Source organism: Schistocerca gregaria, chromosome 5 (assembly GCF_023897955.1).
Source record: "Schistocerca gregaria isolate iqSchGreg1 chromosome 5, iqSchGreg1.2, whole genome shotgun sequence".
Lineage (NCBI taxonomy): Eukaryota > Metazoa > Arthropoda > Insecta > Orthoptera > Acrididae > Schistocerca > Schistocerca gregaria.
The window spans coordinates 110,747,391-110,769,156 of NC_064924.1; the positions used below are offsets into that span (position 1 = coordinate 110,747,391).

A 21,766-nucleotide genomic window follows, 5' to 3' on the forward strand; every position below is an offset into this window, starting at 1 on the left:
GCTCTTCCTGTTCCATTCGCGTGAGGATCACAGGAAGAACAATTGTTTAAATACCTCTGCACGTGCCGTAATTATTATAATTTTGTCTTTGACGCCCCTAAGAGAGCGGTACGTGGGCCTTTGTAGCATGATTTCTCAGTCACTGCCATTTTTTGTACCCTTTTAATTAAAGTATCCTGGGATAGTTGTTGACTATATTGAAATATCTACCAAATGAGATTTCTCAGTATCTCTGATACCCTCTCCCATGGGTGAGACAAACCTGGGACAATACGTGCCATCCTTCATTGCATGCTATCAAGATTCCCTGTTTAGCCCTATTTGGTGTTGGTTCTACACATCTGAGTAATATTCTTAGATGAGTTGCACAGGTAGTTTTTAGCTTTTCTCCTTTGTCGACTGATTGCATTTTTCAGGTATCCAAGCAATGAATGAAGACCGCCACCAGGCTTACCACCGAGTGAGGCTGTCAAATGAAATGAGCGTATTGTTGGCCGGGGGGGCCCATTCGGGGAAGTTCGGCCGTCGAGTGCAAGTCTTATTTCAATCGACGCCACATTGGGCGACTTGCGTGCCGGTGATGAGTATGAAATGATGATGAAGACAACACAACGCCTAGTCCACGAGCGGAGAAAATCCCCAACCCGGCCGGGAATCGAACCCAGGTCCGCTGCATCGGAGGCAAGCACGTTACCACCCAGCTAAGCAGGCGGACACTGAGCCCATGTGATCATACCATTTAATAGCCCGCCGTCTGTTACATCCAGGTATTTGAATGATTCCAGTTCACACTGCAGCCGTACGTTTTTTTTTGCTTTTGTTTCGCGTACTGTACAATTTCACATTTCTGAACACTTAAAACTGATTGCCGATCACTTTGAAATCTTACCAACACCTGACTGAAATCTGTGTGCCTTTTTTCAGACAGTACTACACTAGATATATCTGCATCACCTGTGAAAAGTCTGAAGTTATTGTCAGTATCGTGTGCCACGTCATTAAGGTACAACACTAACAGCAATGGTCCGAAAACACTTCCCTGAGGCATGACTGAAATTTCATCTACATCTGTCAATGACTCTCCGTTCAAGAGTACAGGCTGCGTTCTCTCTGCCAAGAAATCAATAATTTAGTTTCATACTCCATATGATAGTAATTTCATTGGCAAGCGTTGCTGTGATGCTGAGTCAACTGCTTTTCGAAAGTAACAGAATGCTGTAACTACTCGATGGTCCTGGTCCAAGGCTTGCGTGATGTCTTGTTTGCCTTCTCTATCCACATCGTCGCTCTGCTCTCCTTCTCATCTGTGCTAATAATAACCTGTAAAAGCGTCGTGTCTGCCTGTTTGGACATGCTAATCTCCAAACCCACTAGATAAATTCTCATGCGGTGGTCACAGGTAACTTGAACGTAGCTTGGGGCACCGTATAATCTTTATTTCGTGGAAACTGGATCGCAAAAAAAAGATATCGTAATTTGAAGTTTTATCTAAAACCGTGCTGTCTGATTGTCTGGGCTTTTGTTTGAACGCACTAATCTCCAGAACTACTACACGAACTTTGATGGGATTTTCACATATAACATTAGCACTCCCCCCCCCCCCCCTTTTCAAATTCTATAAGTCCCTCCAGATCCTCAGGCACCATGCACTCCGCCTTGCCTTCTGTATACACCTCCCGTCCCCCACACGGATCCTCTATGATATCATTCCTTTCCCCCATCTGCTCCTATTCCTCAAACATATCTGCATACTCTACACCTCCTGCCACCTTGATCCCCCTCATCCCCTGGTTGCTCCTCTCCTCTCCACCACCTGCCCTCTGCTGTGCCTTCACTGTTGTGTCTCCCCTACCCTCCATCTCTACACCCTTCATCTCCTTTCCCAAGGTGGCTTCCGTCAACTCTCCCTCCCAGATGATGCCCTCTCTCCCTTCATTTATCCCTCCTATCAACTCTGATCCTCATCCCCACCTCCTTTCCTCTGTCCTTTCCCGGGCTCCCTCTTCCTCCCTTTCCATCTTGTGTTTTCCCTGCCTACCCTCTCTCTGCCTCCTTTCTCCCCCCCCCCCCCCCCCTACCCCACTCCCCGAATTTTTGCATTCCCCTCCTCTGTCTTTCCCCACTCCCTCTCGCATCTGCCCAGCCCCCCCTCTCTTATGGGTCCTCTTCCTCCATCGGCTCCTTCCCCTCTCCCCCCAACTTCGTTTTTTCTCTCCTTCCCCCATTTTCTTTCCCATCATCTGTCCAGGTTCCCCCCGACAGCCCTCAGCTGTGGTTTGTCATATTTGTGCCAACTTTTTAGTGCAGTGTTCAAGTGAGTGTTCAGTGTTGTACATCTTTCGAAAGTGTTGCGAACAGAAATCATGCTGTCGCTGGCTGTGATTTTTTTATATCTCTTGCGAACTAAACCAGACTGTCGCCGTGTTTTTTAATTCTCTGTCTATTTTTTTCCTGTCTGCTTCCTGTGTATTTTATTAGCATCACCAACCCTTTGTTTTATGTTTTAAGTTCCGCAATTTTCCGCCATTTTACCATTTAAATCATCGATTTTATCGCCACATTTAATTATTTATTATCTTCATTTTTTAAACAAATTCTGTTGGTTGAAGAGCGGCGTCTTAAGCTGATGCCAGCCCGCTCCCTTTGGAGGTAATCGAAACTCAATACAGGAAAAAAAAAGAACTTCGGCATATTTTCTGCAGACGTGAGTGTGACTTACTAATCAGCCACGAATGTATGAAACAACATCTCCTGTGAGAAACAAAAACTAAGGCGCTGTGTACTTCCCACTTTTTCTAACGCTACAGGCCGAGGTCACAAATACAGCAGTGCGCAGAAGCTTATCCAATATTAGCGGCCTTTTACGAATGACGTGAACGGCAGGAAAGTTTACGAGAGGGCATTCCGGAACCAAGTAGGAAAATGGCCGCTTCTCACGAACTCTAAATTTGAAACGTAACAACACGGAGCTCTACTACGCGCCGGATGCAGTGTTCGCAGCCCAGCATGACTTCTGGAATCACGGTGTATTCTCGCAGCACTGCGTGCGTTAACGAGCTCATTACCAGAGGCCCGTTGGCCTCGGGGCTGTTAATTGGCTGAATCATTAACACAGTTTTATCAAACGCTGAGAACAGCCCGTGGAAGGATCTCTGCTGTAGTGATGATGAACAGTTCCCTTATTTTCGTTGCAATGATTCCTGATTATAGGTCCGAACAGTGAAATTAAAGAACAATGTACGCAAACTGGAATTTTCTTAGGTCATATAGATATTTTGCAAAACTACTGACAGAGACTGAAATTTCGATAACACAAACTAATGAAAAAACATCTGGAATTTTTTTTTTAGTTAGTTTCAATCTACATGTGGCAGTTTTTGTCACAATGTGACTTCGTTATAAACTAGAAAATTAGACAAACGCATGCAATTGAAATGTAAACTAATTGATTTATTAAGAGCGAACAAGGGTTTTTTCGAAGCATAAACAGTAAAACACGTCTTTAATAGACAGAATTTGTCTGTCCGTTGGCTTACATCTCCCTTCTCTCCTCTTCTTAAAGCATCTAATATACACTCCTGGAAATTGAAATAAGAACACCGTGAATTCATTGTCCCAGGAAGGGGAAACTTTATTGACACATTCCTGGGGTCAGATACATCACATGATCACACTGACAGAACCACAGGCACATAGACACAGGCAACAGAGCATGCACAATGTCGGCACTAGTACAGTGTATATCCACCTTTCGAAGCAATGCAGGCTGCTATTCTCCCATGGAGACGATCGTAGAGATGCTGGATGTAGTCCTGTGGAACGGCTTGCCATGCCATTTCCACCTGGCGCCTCAGTTGGACCAGCGTTCGTGCTGGACGTGCAGACCGCGTGAGACGACGCTTCATCCAGTCCCAAACATGCTCAATGGGGGACAGATCCGGAGATCTTGCTGGCCAGGGTAGTTGACTTACACCTTCTAGAGCACGTTGGGTGGCACGGGATACATGCGGACGTGCATTGTCCTGTTGGAACAGCAAGTTCCCTTGTCGGTCTAGGAATGGTAGAACGATGGGTTCGATGACGGTTTGGATGTACCGTGCACTATTCAGTGTCCCCTCGATGATCACCAGAGGTGTACGGCCAGTGTAGGAGATCGCTCCCCACACCACGATGCCGGGTGTTGGCCCTGTGTGCCTCGGTCGTATGCAGTCCTGATTGTGGCGCTCACCTGCACGGCGCCAAACACACATACGACCATCATTGGCACCAAGGCAGAAGCGACTCTCATCGCTGAAGACGACACGTCTCCATTCGTTCCTCCATTCACGCCTGTCGCGACACCACTGGAGGCGGGCTGCACGATGTTGGGGCATGAGCGGAAGACGGCGTAACGGTGTGTGGGACCGTAGCCCAGCTTCATGGAGACGGTTGCGAATGGTCCTCGCCGATACCCCAGGAGCAACAGTGTCCCTAATTTGCTGGGAAGTGGCGGTGCGGTCCCCTACGGCACTGCGTAGGATCCTACGGTCTTGGCGTGCATCCGTGCGTCGCTGCGGTCTGGTCCCAGGTCGACGGGCACGTGCACCACTGGCGACAACATCGATGTACTGTGGAGACCTCACGCCCCACGTGTTGAGCAATTCGGCGGTACGTCCACCCGGCCTCCCGCATGCCCACTGTACGCCCTCGCTCAAAGTCCGTCAACTGCTCATACTGTTCACGTCCACGCTGTCGCGGCATGCTACCAGTGTTAAAGACTGCGATGGAGCTCCGTATGCCACGGCAAACTGGCTGACACTGACGGTGCACAACTGCTGCGCAGCTAGCGCCATTCGACGGCGAACACCGCGGTTCCTGGTGTGTCGGCTGTGCCGTGCGTGTGATCATTGCTTGCACAGCCCTCTCGCAGTGTCCGGAGCAAGTATGGTGGGTCTGACACACCGGTGTCAATGTGTTCTTTTTTCCATTTCCAGGAGTGTAGCTCGACGTTCCACAAGTTGCCTGTTCTATGACCCAATGAAGTGTATAACTGTAGCCCCCAACATATTGGTATTCCGGTGGCCACGACACCATTTTTCTATCATTTTGATGTACTTCTGAAATCGCTTACCTGGTTCCTTAGTTTTCACAGAAAAAGTCAAGATGATAAAAAAGTAAATCTTAAGAGTTATCAACCAGTCTAACTTCCCAGCATCTTTTTTGTCGCCTAAGAACATAGTAATAACGTCAATTAATCGTATACAAGCGTCGCTCCCACTCAGTCAGAGTCCGTTGTAATCGAACATCATTTTTCGAATGTCATATCAAAAGAATACGCCTTCAGTCAACTTCTCTTTGGACGGACGAGTAAACTTTTCGCAGAGATACTTGAAACATTCTCCGTCCTCTGGTAAGGCTTTCCCAAACTGTTTCATTATTACCAATTTGTTAGCGTGTAGAGGCCGTAATAGAATTTCTTTTGGTGCCACGAGGTACTTTCGCAAAAATATGACTTGTCATAGTGGTTACAATATATACTAAGCAGTGCAAACGATGCCATGAAAATTTCAAATTCACCTTGCCATTCTTAAGTGAAATAGTACATTATTTTTTGCAAGTATTCAGCGTTAATTGTGGAAAGTGTTGGGTGATACAGCTTTTTCCTTATCACATTAAAATTTATCTCAGTAAAAACAAGAGTAAGCGATTTTCAACAAAAAAAAAAAAAAGAAAAAAGTTTTTCCGTCAATGGCCTGTGTAACTGCTACACACCGTCGCTGCTATCGCAAGCATCAGTAACTTGAGGGTCAAGAATCACCCACAAACTAGCAACACATAATATGTTGTAATTATCACTTCTGGTTCGTCGTGGCAACGGAATGAAACGAATTTTTCGTGCCATACGCCTCTATTAGCTGAAAGGGATCTTCAGTGTCCTGAACTATATAGTTACCGTATCTGTATTCACACTGTTTCGCTTTACGTACTGGGCGCTATACATGAGGCTATAAACGGTCCCGGTAATAAAGGTACTCTAGCCACTAAAGTGTAAAAAAATCAAATAAACACCAGCCTGTAAACGCCCAATTCTCTGATTTTTTCCAAGGCGTCTTATTAATTTAAATTTCTACTTACAAATTTCGTAGATGTTGTTCAACACTTGTTTTGTAGCTGTTCTTCTGCTTACTGCCATTCGAAATTCCATTTTCACAGCACAACATAGCACTGATGTTTTGGAAGCTGCTGCCAACTGTTGAATGTGTATTTGTGGTATCTGTGTGTGTGTGTGTGTGTGTGTGTGTGTGTGTGTGTGTGTGTGTGTGTGTATGAGAGAGAGAGAGAGAGAGAGAGAGAGATTTATTTCATTTGTGTGTGTGTGTGTGTGTGTGTGTGTGTGTGTGTGTGTGTGTGCGTGTGTGTGTGTGCGTGTGTGTGTGTGCGTGTGTGTGTGTGTGCGCGCGCGCGCGCGTGTGTGTATATTAGCCATTGTTTAAGTATTCTTTAATTTTCACCACTTCCTTTATTAGATGCAAACACAAATATGTACATATTTTAGGCCACTGAAGATGTATTTCATATACGAGGTTTGCCCAGAGAGTAATGCACTGCATTTTTTTCCTTAAATAATTCTTCATTGAACATAATGAGAATTACAAACACGGAAAAATGGTGTTTCATCCTCACACCCTATTTTTCTACGTAATGTCCATCCCGTTCTATGGCAATCATCCAGCGCGAAACAAAAGCGTGTACGCCCTGTCGGTAGAAATGCTTGTCCTGGTGTCTTCCACGAATGGCATCCTTCAATGGTCCAAACAAGTGTAAGTCCGAGGGTGCTAGGTCAGGGCTGTCAGGTGCGACAGCCGTGGATGGTCTTCCCGACCGCCGCAGATCGTGGAGCTCCGCCGAAACGCCTTCTGATGACCTCACTCTCCGTGGCCAACGACTAACCGTACTTCTGCCGACGGCCGTTTGTGAATATTCCCCACAGTTTCTTTCTCTGCAGTGAGAAATTCAAAGATGGCACGTTGCTTGTAACGTACACATCTATAGACGCCATTTTGAAACTGTCCTGCAGCTACGCTATCTGCCGGAAGTGACGGAAACTTGGTGCTCTCTCTCAGGCGACTTCAAATTGTACACACATAACATGTCGCATCTGGAGCGTTGTTTTCGGCTGAGAGAGAGAGAGAAAAAAAAAGCTGTGCGTTACTTTCTGGGGAGCACTCGTAATAAAAGCGAAAGGATTATGGCGCGAAATAAAAACACATTTCATGCAGTGAGGCGAATGTAAAGTGATAATTGTTAACAGCATATTACACACAAGTGAGGACGACAGGACAGCAAAAGTTAAATGACTAAGAGCTAAACTACATCATCGGTAGGCTAATTCGTTCCGTTCTGTTCTTAATAGTCCTTACAAAACAGACTGCGCTAAGATCCAGGCGACAGCAAGTAAGTGAGCGCAGGACGTACGTGTATGTTGATGATGCGCGGCAGCGGGTGCTTCGTGTTGGCGCCTCCCTCGATGGCGATGCCGAGCGTGGGCTTGGTCTTCTTGACGGTGATGCGCAGGTTCCCCTGCTGGTCGGGCACCACCAGCGCGCCCTGCACACACAACACACATGGCTCCTGTAGTCAATTCTGCTCCACGCCTCGACCGACGCACACGTTGGCATGGTTTAAGAGTTCGAGGGTTTTTTGATACTGCGTCAGCTTCTATACCTCAATTAATAAAATGTTCAGGGCTATTATGTGCCGTGCTCGAATGGATTTCACCTTAAAATCCAATGTTTCGTCCCCATCGGCGGAGGACATTTTAAAGGGAGATCGTAGCCACGTTGAATGTGCGATTCACGCCCTGGATAGCCTAGCGAGTCAGGGTGTCAATCAAGCAGGCGACTTGCGGATCAAGCAGGCAACCATGGTACAGAGACGCACTCGTGCTTCCTACAACCAACTGAGCGAGTTTGAAAGGGGTCAAACTGTGTTATTCCTAGTGGCGGTATCGTCCTTTCGGAACAGTGCCTCACAAGCTGGACGTGCTGAATCATTTGTGTAACGATGCTGGTATCAGTGGCCGCGTGAACATTCACGCACCAGTAGATGAAGTTCTGGACGCCCCCGCAGCGCAGATGCTCGCCAGGATCGTCGTATTGTGAGGGCAACAGTGTCAGATCGTACAGCTACCAGAGCACAGATAAGAGGGCTTGTGAGCAGTGTTGCCAACAGTCATAGTGAGATCCCCACCAGTTTCCAGCAAACCACTATCAAAAATGCCCCTACTCTCATAATCGCTAAAATTTCCACTAATTTTTTTAAAATTATTGTGAAACATAACAATAAGTGTATTAATAAAGAGTTTCCTTTATTATTAAGTAATCAAATCGGGGAGGTAGAATAAGACTTCTGGTCAAGTGAATAGAGGGTTACAAATACAAAATCAAATGAGGGTAATACAGGAGTAGGTTTAATAATGAATAAAACAATAGGAGCGCGTGTAAGCTACTATGAACAGCATAATGAACTCATTACTGTAGCCAAGATAGATAAGATCACCTCACCTACCACAGTAGTACAAGATTATATGCCTATTAGCGCCGCAGGTGATGAAGGGATTGAAGAAATATACGATGAGATAAAAGAAATTATTCAGATAGTGAAAGAAGACGAAAATTTAGTAGTCATGGGGGACTGGTATTCGATGGTAGGAAAAAGAAGAGAAGGAAAAATAGCAGGTGAATATGGATTGGGGGGAAGAATGAAAGAGGTAGCTGCTTGGTAGAATTTTGCACAGTGCAAACCTCAGTCATAGCTGACACTTGGTTTAAGAATCATGAAAGAAGGTTGTTTAGGTGGAAGAGGCCTGGAGACACTGGAAGGTTTCAGATAGATTATATAATGGTAAGACAGAGATTTAGGAATCAGGTTTTAAATTGTAGGACATTTCCAGGGGCAGCTGTGGACTCTGACCACAATCTGTTGGTTACAAACTGTAGATTAAAACTGAATAAACTGAAAAAGATGGGAATTTAAGGAGATGGGACCTGGATAAACTGACAGAACCAGAGGTAGTAGAGAGTATCACAGAGAGCATTAGGTAACGGTTGACAGGAACGGGGGAAAGAAATACAGTAGAAGAAGGATGGGTAGCTTTGAGGGATGAAGTAGTGAAGGCAGCAGAGGATCAAGTAGATAAAAAGACGAGGGCTAGTAGAAATTCTTGGGTAACAGAAGAAATATTGAATTTACCTGATGATAGGAGAAAATATAAAAATGCAGTAAATGAAGTGGGCAAAAAGAAATACAAGCATCTAAAAAATGAGATCGACAGGAAGTGCAAAATGGCTAATCAGGGACAAATGTAAGAATGTAGAGGCATATACCATTATGGGTAAGATAGATACTGCCTACAGGAAAGTTAAAGAGACCTTTGGAGGAAAGAGTACCGCTTGTATGGATATCAAGAGCTCAGACGGAAAACCGGTCCTAAGCAAATAAGGAAAAGCAGGAAGGTGGAAGGAGTATATAGAGGGCGAGTATATAGAGGAGTATATAGAGGGCGATGTACTTGACGACAATATTATGGAAATGGAAGAGGACGTAGATGAAGATGAAATGGGAGATACGATACTGCGTGAAGAATTTGAGAGAGCACTGAAAGACCTGAGTCGAAACTCGGCCCCACGAGTAGACAACATTCCATTAGAACTTCCGATAACCTTAGGAGAGCCAGCCCTGACAAAACTCTCCCATCCAGTGAGCAAGATGTATGAGGCAGGCGAAATACTCTCAGACTTCAAGAAGATTATAATAACTCCAAACCCAAAGAAAGCAGGTGATAGCAGGTGTGAAAATTGCCGAATTATCAATTTAATAAGTCACAGCAGCAAAATACTAACACGAATTATTTACAAACGAATGGAAAAACTTGTGAAGCTGACCTCAGGGAAGATCAGTTTGTATTCCATAGAAATGTTGGAACACGTGAGGCATTGCTGACCACAGGACTTACCTTAGAAGATACATTAAGGAAAGGCAAACCTACGTTTATAGCATTTGTAGACTTAGAGAAAGCTTTTGACAATGTTGACTGGCATATTCACTTTCAAATTCTGAAGGTGGCAGGGGTCAAATACAGGAAGCGAAAGGCTATTTACAATTTGTACAAAAACCAGGTGGCAGTTATAAGAGTCGAGAGGCATGAAAGAGAAGCAGTGGTTTGAAAGGAAGTGAGACAGAGTTGTTGCCTGTCACAGATGTTATTCAGTCTATATATTGAGCAAGCAGCAAAGGAAACAAAAGAAAAATTTGGAGTAGGAATTAAATCCATGGAGAAGAAATAATAACTTTGAGGTTTGTCGATGACAGTGTAATTCTGTCAGACAACAAAGGACCTGGAAGAGCAATTGAACGGAATGGACAGTGTCTTGAAAAGAGGATAAAAGATGAACACCAACAAAAGTAAAACGAGGATAATGGAATGTAATCGTTTCAAATCAGGTGATGCTGAGGGAATTAGATTAGGAAATGAGACATTTAAAGTAGTAGACGAGTTTTTTTTTTTTTTTTTTGGGGGGGGGGGGGGGGCAAAGTAACTGACGATGGTCGAAGCAGAGAGGATAAAAGATGTAGACTTGCGATGGCAAGGAAAGCGTTTCTGTAGAAGAGAAATTTGTCACACCGAGTACAGATTTAAGTGTCAGGAAGTATTCTCTGAAAGTATTTGTGTGGAGTGTAGCCATGTATGGAAGTGAAACATGGACGATAAATAGTTTAGACAAGAAGAGAATAGAAGCTTCCGAAATGTGGTGCTACAGAAGAATACTGAAGATAAGATGGGTACATCACGTAACTAATGAGGAGGTACTGAATAGAAATGGGGTGGAGAGGAATTTGTGGCACAACTTGACTAGAAGAAGGGACCGGTTGGTAGGACATGTTCTGAGACATCAAGGGATCACCAGTTTGGTAGTGGGAGGCAGTGTGGAGGGTAAAAATCGTAGAGGGAGACCAAGAGATGAATACACTAAGCAGATTCACAAGGATGTAGGTTGCAGTAGTTACTTGGAGATGAAGAAACTTGCATGGAGGGCTGCATCAAATCAGTCTCTGGACTGAAGACCACCACAACAACAATAATAAGAATTAAATGAAAGTACAATAAATATATCAGAAAGTCAAGGTCAGGAAAATACAAAGAGTTCTATAACACCAGTTAATTATTTAAATGAATTCGTCTTCTTCCATTGAATCATTTTTGTCTGCATCATCATCTTCGTCGGTTTCAGATTGATACGATTATTTTATACCGATTTATTTTACAACGTTTAGTGGAATTTCATATTCGCTCCTTTCAACCTCAAACCACAGTGTATTCTTAATAAAGCAGTTAAAAGATTTAATTTCATTGTATTCCTCTGCTTGTTTTTATTACATTCATACGAGGTGTGATTGAAAAGTTTTAAGAATGAGCTTGTAATTGTGCAAGCTACTGTGTATATGCTACTGTGATGCATCTGCTTCAGAATAGGCCTCTTCTCACTGAACACACCGACTCCAACGGTGTCCACTTTTGGAAACATTCCTGGAAATTTTTTGCTGATGTGTGTTAAGGTCGCTCTCCTGGATGTCTTCAATCAAGTCAAATCGCTTCCCTTACAGTAAAAATTTCAGTGTAGGAAACAGGTAGAAGTCCGCAGGGGCCACATCAGGGGAGCATGGCTGTTGTGGAAGCACAGGAATTTTGAATTTGGTCAAAAATTCAACGACAGAGAACGCATGATGAGCCGGGGCATTGTCATGGTGTAGCACCCAACCCATATATTTCCACAATACAGGACTTTTCTTCTACACCTTTTCGCGCAAACGCTCAAGGACACATTTGTAGTACTCCAGGTTAATTGTCTGTCCTCCAGGGGTAAATTCATTATGCACAATACCGGTAGAATCGAAAATAATCACCAACGTTGTCTTCACTTCGACCGACTTTGTCGTGTTCTTTTCTGTCGTGGTGAACCTGGAGTCTGCCACTGCGAATACTGCCCTTTGGTTTCAGGATCATATCCATATACCCACGGTTCGTCACCTGTAATTACCCTGTTTAACAAATCTGGGTCATTTCTAGTCCGATTAATCAGTTCTTGACACACTTCAAGTCACTATTGTCTCAAGTCACTTGACGACTCTTGTGGACACTCGACACATGTTCAGATCTTCAGTTAAAATTGACTGAACTGCATATAAACTTAAATTAAATTCATCAGCCATCTCCCTAATTGTAAGTCTGTGATCATAGCGCACTAAGTCGCGAACTTTCTCAACATTTTCATTCGTTTTTGAGGTGGAAGAACAGCCGAACCGCGGTTCATCTTCAAATGATTCGCGGCCGTTTCTAAATCTGTTGAATTAGACAAAAACATTTGACTGGCTCATACATTTATCTCCAAAAGCTGTTTTAATAGTTCATAAGTCTGAGAAGCTGATTTCCCGGTTTTAAAACAAAATTTCACACAAACTCGTTGCTCCGTTTTTACGTCCATTTTCACAGACAGAATCCAGCAACAGGCCCTAACAGATCCACACTCAACCAGATGTCACATCGAACTGGATTAAGGAAACGCAGTTTCCTGTCAGAGGGCGTTCAAGGACAAGGCAATGACTCACTCCCCAAACCAGCAGTAGCGGATCCATGCTTAAAGCTTTCCAATCACACCTCGTACTATTAAATAGTCCCTCAACATCGGCATTAGAATGAGATAGTATTAGGAGAGTAATCGCAAAAGTCGCTAATTCCTCAAATCTGGATTCCTCTTGAGCATCTTAGAAATGCAGTACTTCATTCCAAAGCGTTTTTGTATCTTTGATCTCGTTCCAGTTCAACAAATGAATTTGTCGCTACTGATCATCCACTCTTGCTATAAATTCTACACTTTTATTAAACTGAGCCATTATATCGGTTAGATTTTCTTTGTTGTGATTAAGTGCTCTTTCAACACTTATTCTGGTAATTTTTTCATCAACGTTTATGTGCAGAGTGCTACATAACGGGCGCCTAAAGTCGCAGGAGGGCTCATAACTGACGATGTCGCACAACTGGTGTTATCCTGCTGGAAAAAAGTTCGGGATACCACTTGAAACTAGTAGCAGGCTAAATCAAAATATAGGACGCTCCCTTCACCTACAAGCCAAAATAAATCTCTCTGCTCCACTTGTAAATTGGCGGAAAGAAAACGATAAGCTTCGGTCTGTGCTGAGTTCTTGGATACGATGACAATCGGTCTTTGCAATGTGTTCAACGGAAGAGAAGTTGTTGGTGTCGGACAAAGAGGATATTAATGACTATATCAACTGTAATTATGCAGCTGAGAACTGTGTCCAAAGCTTCCTGCACGTGGGTTGGAAGGCAAAGACAATGGTAGAGCGTAAGAAGAAGAAGAATAAGAAGAAGAAGAAGAAGAAGAATATGGTATAAGCACAGACGGGAAAATCAGAACAATTACATGTTCAAAAGTTCATAATGTATTTCAAAATTCACAACATATCGTGAAAAAAGCGCAGACAGACAGCAGATCAGATGTTTAAAATATTCTCGTAGATTTCGAAGCACTGCCCCACAGACGAGAAAAATGGCTGGAATTTTCAGTCAGTTTGCGATGTCCCACAACTACTGGTCTCGAGAGACTCTAAAGCCACAGTGGCAGGTGGAGGACAGCATCTTACCTGTTCAAAACAGAGGAGGCCGGTCTGGCTGGACTTGTCTCTGAACAATAGAACAAAAAGGACATCAAGTGACTCTCTGACGTCTAGGAACTTCCTGTGAAGGGAACATCCTGATTGGTTCTTACCGAATGTAATCACAAAAATGCTACTGTTGGTGTGTGAGCACTGTCTGCCACTTTCTACAGGCGGAAAAATTATGTGAATTTCAGCAATAAACTATTTTTGTACAGATCGAAGAAAAAAAAAACACGCAGCAGTCATGTTGCACTGACAGTCAAAGCTTGCATGAAATACGGAAACTATTGCCAAAGATAGTTAATAAATTACGCTGCTCCTCTGCTGCCGAAGAAAACTTGAATTTTTCGGCGTGAAACCGATCTCCAGCAAGGCTATATCACTATAAACTATTGTACCACCATGCCATATCGATACGTCGCTGTGGTAAACACAGTACATATTCTGCACAATACAAGATCATCCCACGTATACCTATCGACCACGAGGCCCGCCTACATAACGTACTACGAAGGCACACAGAACCCATAAACAGAGGCACATGCGTCGTATATAGTCACGGTGCTAGACACAGGGTGACCAGAAACGGGCTTCCTGATTTCAAAATTTAATATCTCGAAAACAAAGATCGATAGAGGAGTGCAGTAAACGCTATGTTTATTGTGAAAGCTGTAAGAAGTTTATACAGCAGTTTGAAATAATAGTTACAAAAGCTGCTAGCAGATGGCGTTGTACGCTGTACAGCTCATATCAGCATACATAAGTGAAATAATCGTATGAAAACAAGAACTTTCAGCATTGCAGCGCGTCAGCAATCGTAATTATCTAAATAAATTATGAATAATCCACCTCGATTGCGAAAATTCCCGGTGTTTACCCAGGTTTCAACGTGGATAACCACGCCTTCTTCAGAACAAAATAAAAAACAGCTTGCCTAAATGGGCATAGTCAATTTCTAAAATGAACACCCACAGCGGCAGGTCCCCATAAAATTTGTTAACATTACACGGTACATCCGTACCAAGTCAATAACACTACTTAATTGTGTGTGCTGCCTCGCCCCAGCCAACGTGCGATGGGTCACAGGCTCTCCACTGCACTTTGATGCTTCTTATTGCTGATATGATACCTCTATTCCACCCTCGTACGGTCTCCTGTGCGTATTCCCATTCGTCATACTTAGTATTACGCGTTAAACCAGTGTTATTTACCAGAATATTTTCACTGCATCCCTTCACTTAGAGTGTTAGATTGGTCAAACCTATTCTTTGACACTTCTCACTGCTGATACCTTCATACCTATACTTCCCAACAAATGGACAGGTACACTGCATTGCTGTATAACATAGTTCACATTAACTCGACGACGGAGTTCACTCAAAAATCCTTCCTAAATGCACTTACAGATCGTGTGCAAAGACCATAGCGACAGCTGGCAAGCATGGTCTCAAGTGTCGGGTGAGACGGCATGTTGAGTTCTATTACGGTTTACAAGACTGACTTGGTCTCTTCTGCAGGATCAAAACATAAATATGCACTCAGCCTCACATGTATAGATGGATGAGAGCAAACAGACGCTGTCGCCGATCAAGAACAGTAGCATACTTTCGCAACACGTGTGTGTGTGTGTGTGTGTGTGTGTGTGTGTGTGTGTGTGTGTGTGTGTGTGTGTGTGTGTGGGTGTGGGTGGGTGGGTGTGTGGGTGGGTGGGTGCGTGCGTGTGCGTTTGTTTGTGATTACGGGATATGTGGCTCCGTTATTAAATAATGGATCCTGTTGACCATTTTCACAGACGACGACGTCCTTCGTAAGATACAGCTCTCTAACCTCCCCACTGTCAAAACTTTCAAGGGCAGCCTGCGATACTACCGCTATTTCCAGAGCATCCTGCCGTTAATACTAAAAGCTTTCTTAGCAGACAGAGAGGTAATACCTGTCGAAACCAAAAGATTCTTTGTAAACAAAATTCCTCTCTACAATATCTCACGAACCACACGATCTCTGGCTTCAAAGACATTTCTGAGTGCCGAAGAGAAACGCTTTCTGCAGACCAAAACATGCCCGCCTTGTGAAAAATAGCAAAATACCTGTTGCTGGCCACCCCTTGCCGAATGTATATGCCCACCTCGTATTCATAACAACTGAGCAGACACAGGTTTTCACATTGATAAAGTATCGTGAGAATCGTGTACAACAGTATGCCATGGACTCTATATTGTTTCTATGGTTACTGTACTAGAAATACGACAGTGTAATGGCGCCAGAGACTTCGTTGACAGCATAATGTTTCGTGTCTATCAGTTACTTTGGTGCAACAACCTCACACCTCCATGCGTAATTCGGAGCTACAGCGAGAGTAGGGGAGGCTCAGGCTTAATCACTGCATCACTCATTTTTTACCCCCACGCACTGATGGATACTGAGCCGATCATGATACTGTATTCTATCTAGAGAAGAGTATATCCACGGCGTGGTAGACTTACTTGTAGTGGTAATTATTTGTTGAGAAGCAAATCTAGTACTTATAAAGAATGAGATTTTCACTCTGTACCACAGTGTGCGCTGATATGAAACTTCCTGGCAGATTAAAACTGTGTGCCGGACCGAGACACGAACTCGGGACCTTTGCTTTTCGCAGGCAAGTGCTCTACCATCTGAGCTACCCAAGCACGACTCACAACCCGACCTCACAGCTTCAGTTCTGCCAGTACCTAATCTCCTACTTTCCAAACTTCACAGAAGCTCTCCTGTGAAGCTCTTCTGTGAAGAAGAGCTTCTGTGACGTATGGAAAGTAGGAGACGAGGTGCTGGCAGAAGTGAAGCTGTCAGGACAGGGCGTGAGTCGTGCTTGGGTAGCTCTGATGGTAGAGCACTTGCCCGCGAAAGGCAAAGGTCCCGAGTTCAAGTCTCGGTCCGCCACACAGTTTTAATCTGCCAGGAAGTTTCCGGTTCTTATGTGCTTATCAAATTGTGGCACATTGAGAGCCCATTAACGAACACGTACAAGCCAGTACAAATCAACGTCAACGTTTCCTGCTCATCCCAGATAACGTTGTGGCTCCGTCCTCATTCCAGTAATGAAAGATAGCACTTAATTGCAGGTAACTGCACCATTTGCAAACGCCTTAGGTTACTATTAATATTTGATACTAGTCCATTCACATAAAAAATAAATATCAGGGATCCCAACACACTTTCCTGGAACACACCAGAAATTAACTCTTCTTCAATTCCGTCACAAATTTCGCTTGACACACCATTGATCGTACTTTTGATAATAGCCGTAATGTTGTATTGAGTCGAATGATTTTTGAACGACAAAAAATGCAGACACTACCTGTCTGCCTTTATCCGTGGCTTTGTCATGTGGCAAAAGCGCAAGTTTGGTTTCAGATAGCCGGTGTTCCCAACGCCCATGCTGTTTGGTGTGGAGGAGGTAATTCGTTTCAAGATATCTCACTATACTTGAGCTCAAAATATGTTTTAATATTCTATAACACAAATTCTACTGTAGTTTTGTGAATCACTTCCGATAATCTTCTTGTAGGTGAGTGTGACGTGTGATTTCTTCCAATTGCTGGGCCCAGTTTTGTGTCTGATGGATCTCCGAAATACTATGGTTAAAAGAGGGCCTAAATATTCTACATCTATATACATACTCTGCAAGCCGCGGAGGGTATCCTGTAGCACAACTAGTCTTTTCCTTTCCTGTTCCACTTACAGATAGAGCGAGGGAAAACCGACTGTCGATGCCTCTTTATGAGCCCTAATTTCTCGTATATTCGTGGTTCCTTCGCGAAATGTAAGTTGACGGCAGTAGGATCGTTCTCTAAACTTAATCAGTAGTGTTCTTCGGAATGCATGTCCTCTGCTTCAATCTAGGTGTGCAACTTCTCTTTCTGAGTCGATTACAAGCATTGTAACTTCTTTGGCGACAATAATCACTAAATGTCTGAAGATGGCCTTGTAAGCCGAACACCGGTTAACACAATAAAAGTAATACTGTAGAACAAAAACAAAATAGAGCTGTTCATTTATCACATAGATTACCCTTTGTTAAACCGAACTGGAATTCCACCCAGACGTGGTGATTTATTTATTTTCATCTCTTTCAGTTGTTTCTCTGCGCCAGGGGCGCTCTTATAATATCATCCATTTTGGACTCTTGTGGTGGTCAAACGACGGCACGTTTGTACGATTCTCCTGCGTCAACGATTTCTTAAATGTGGAATTTAAAACATCGGCCTGCCTTTTAGTATCGACAACCGCGACTGGATGGAAGCCTAAGAACCGCTTAGCTATTCTACATGGAATGAGAATTTTTCGAGTTCCCCGTCAGAGCTTTAGCCAAGGTATGACGGTGGTATCTGTTGTATGCTTCGCGCATACATCTTTTTACAGACGCACGAATCTGTACTAATCTTTGCTTGTCATGTTTTGCGCGTCCTCTTTTGAACCGAGAGTGCGAGAGCCTTTGCTTCCTCACGATTTTCCGAATTTCGTTATTAAACCACGGTGGGTCTTCGTGTCTTTAATCAACTTACTAGGCACATACTTGTCCAGAGCACTATTTACAGTCTCTTCAAACTTTGCCCATAATTTCTCTATGTCCATCATTCTGGAACTAAATTATTGTTGTTCATTGTCTAAGTGAGATTCTAACGACTTCGTATCTACTCTTTCTAACAGAAACACTCTACTAGCCCTCTTGACTGATTTATTAACTTTCATAACAATAGACGCTATAACTAGGTAGGCTCGAACAACACACAAGCATTACGGAGATGCTTCGGGAAAGCAAATGTGAATCGCTGGAGGGAAGGCGACGTTCTGTTCGACTAGCAATGTTGAGAAAAAATTTAGAGAACCGGCGTTTAAGCCTGGCTGCGCAACGATTCTACTGCCGCCAACGTACATTCCGCTTAAGGACCACGAAGATAAGATCAGAGAGATTAGGGGTCGTACGGAGGCATTTAGGCAGTAGTTTATCCCTCGCTCTATTTGCGACTGGAAAAAGAAAAGTATGGGGTACCCTCTGTCACGTACCATACTGTGGCTTGCGGAGTATGCGTGGTGATACAGATGTAAATTAAAGTCATGCAGATTGTTTTTTCTCCATATTGACGGCATAACGTGATCAGAGTTTGTTCCAAAGGTAACAATTGTAAACGCCAAATTTTACAAGTGCATACTGCTACGTTTGCGAAACAATGTACGAAGAAACAGACCAGAAAAATGGGACATTGGAGTGCTTCTTCTTCATGACAACACGCCATGCCACAACTCGCTTTTTGTTCGCCAGTATTTTACCGGATAAAGTCTGTCCACATCGGCCTTACTCACAAGATTTAGCACCAAGCTACTTCTGGCTCTTTCCAAATATTAAAACTGCGCTTAAAGAAAAACGTTTTGACACCATTTCTGACACTGACATGGACAAGACAGAGCAGCTGAACGCCCTTACAAAAGAAGCCAATCAGAAATTCTTCCAGTCATGAGTCAACAATGGGATAAGTGTATTTTTATCCAAGGATAGTACTTTGAAGGAGATTAAATCACATTCCACTTAAGGTTATTACTTTCTTTCTAATAAAATCATTCGCCATATTTTTGAACCACCCCTTGTAAGTCCCAAAGTCTGTATAGAATTTGACAGGGATTCAACATCAGTAACATCAACATCACACATCTCTACATCGGTGCGATAATTATGCAGGAGCAGTATTCCTCGATTTTACTTTGTAAATGAACATCTGGATACGGAATTAGGCATTTCTTTATCTGTTTCGCTATCCCGTGTCTGAGTATTAACTTTGGTGCCCAATTCCTTAAAATAAGCTCAAAAAACTTAGTCGCCTGCTTCACAGAGCATGCTGGTAGATTTGTAGCGCTGTAGAACTGATACCAGGGGACCCCTTGATCCTCCACCTGTGACGTAAGTCATATTAGTGAAGTGACGTCTATGTGGCAGTCAGTAATTTTGCCGAGATTTGCCTGAAAGGATTTACGGAAAACTAAATCAGGATGACCGGACGCCGATCTGAACCGTCCTGCTGCATGCGAGTCCAGTGTGCTAACCATTGCACCACCTAGCTAGGTGAGACAATGGCAGAAAGGGGGTCTCATGATTGGACGACCCCATGTACACGTCACGGATGAAGCTGCCAGATTTGTTGGTTTATCAATGCAGACTGTCTAAAGTGTCTACAGGGATTGCTGTACAATTCGCAGCGGCGTAACGCCCCGTAAGAACAGGGGTCGTTAAAAGTTCCTAACCATGAGGGACTGTAACCAAGTGTAACACCTTTTGAGTGACTGTTAGTTTCAAATCCAACTGGAAACGCTGCTGTTATGGAATGCAGGTCCTTCTCAACCAGCTTCCGAGGGAAAATTAATGCGAAAGGGACCGCTTGCAATGGACATTGGGAGTTGGGTTCCTCACAAAAGGCCATTTCGCACAGTGTCACGTTACGCTGTAGATCTGGAGCGTACTAAACAACACATAAACTGGACAATAACTCAATGGCGGCGTTGTAGTGCGGTCCGATGTTTCCAAGTTTGTCTCATTTCAAATGAGCAGAGAGTCCAGTGAACCATCGGCCCAATGAGAAGTTTAAAGTGCAATGTGTGAAAGGAGCTGCTCTACATCTACATCTATATTTGTACTCTGAAAACCGCCTTGAGGTGCATGGCAGAGGGCACTTCTCTTTGTACCACTTATTAGAGTTTCTTCCTTTTCGCCGCGCTGGATTAGCCGATTGGTCTGAGGCGCTGCAGTCATGGACTGTGCGGCTGGTCACGGCGGAGTTTCGAGTCCTCCCTCGGACATGGGTGTGAGTGTTTGTCCTTAGGACAATTTAGGTTAAGTAGTGTGTAAGCTTAGGGACTGATGACCTTAGCAGTTAAGTCCCATAAGATTTCACACACATTTGAACATCTTGTTCCATTCACATATGGGGCGTGGGAAGAATGATTTTTTGAATGCCTCTGTGCGCGCAGTAATTAATCTAACCTTATTCCCACGGTCCCTGTGCGAGCGACACGAAGGGGGTTGTAGTATATCCCCAGAGCAATCATTTAAAGCAGGTTCTTGAAACTTTGTTAATAGACTTTCTTTCTGTCTTCAGAAGTCCGTCATTTAAGTTTCTTCATTATCTCTGTGACACTCTCACATGGATTAAACGAACCTGTCACCAGTCGTGCTGCCCTTCTCTGTATACGTTCAATATCCGCTGTTAGTCCTATCTGGTACGAGTCCCACACACTTGATCAATATTCTAGTATGGGTCGCACGAGTGATTTGTAAGCGATCTCTTTTGTTGAGTGATTGAACTTCCCCAGCATTCTACCAATAAACCGCAGTCTAGCACCTGCTTTCCCCACGACTGAACCTATGTGATCATTCCATTTCATATCCCTACAATGCGCTACGCGAAGGTATTTGCATGAGTTGGCCGACTCCAACAGTGACTCATTGATATTATAGCCATAGGATGCTACGTTTGTTCGATTTTTAAACTGCCTGCACAATTTTACACATCTGAACATTTAGGGTAAGTTGCCAATCTCTGCACCACGTTGAAATCTTATCAAGATCTGACTACGTATTTGTGCAGCTTGTCTCAGATAGTACTTCGTTATAGATGACTGCATCATCTGCAAAAACCCTGATGTTATTATTAGACACCATGCTGTGCCCTCCCTAGCAAAAAGTCCTCAATCCAGTCAGAAATTTCACTTGATACGGCATAAGATCGTACTTTTGACAATGTGCGAAGGTGCGATACTGAATCGAATGCTTTTCGGAAATCAAGAAACACTGCATCTGCCTGGTTCCCTTGATCCAAAGCTTTCAGAACGTAATGTGAGAAAAGTGCAAGTTGGGTTTCACGAGATCGATGTTAAAAATAAAAAAAAAATAAAGTGCTGGTTGGCATTGAAGAGGTTATTCTGTTTAAGATACCTTATTATGTTTGAGGTTAGAATATGTTCTGGACGAAGTCAGGCCGGAGACGGTTCTACGGTGTTTTGGCGGTGTTTTTCGTACCAT

The 21,766-nt window shown here is 43.7% G+C and overlaps 1 protein-coding gene across 1 annotated transcript in view; it reads right to left on the minus strand.

Annotated features, from left to right (window-relative positions):
• LOC126272462 (whirlin-like) overlaps nt 1–21,766 on the minus strand; it is a 192,213-nt gene that overhangs the window by 45,556 nt on the left and 124,891 nt on the right. Inside the window, exon 4 of the mRNA XM_049975340.1 lies at nt 7,456–7,587. Coding sequence (XP_049831297.1) covers nt 7,456–7,587 — 132 coding nt within the window. The remainder of the gene's footprint in view (nt 1–7,455; nt 7,588–21,766) is intronic.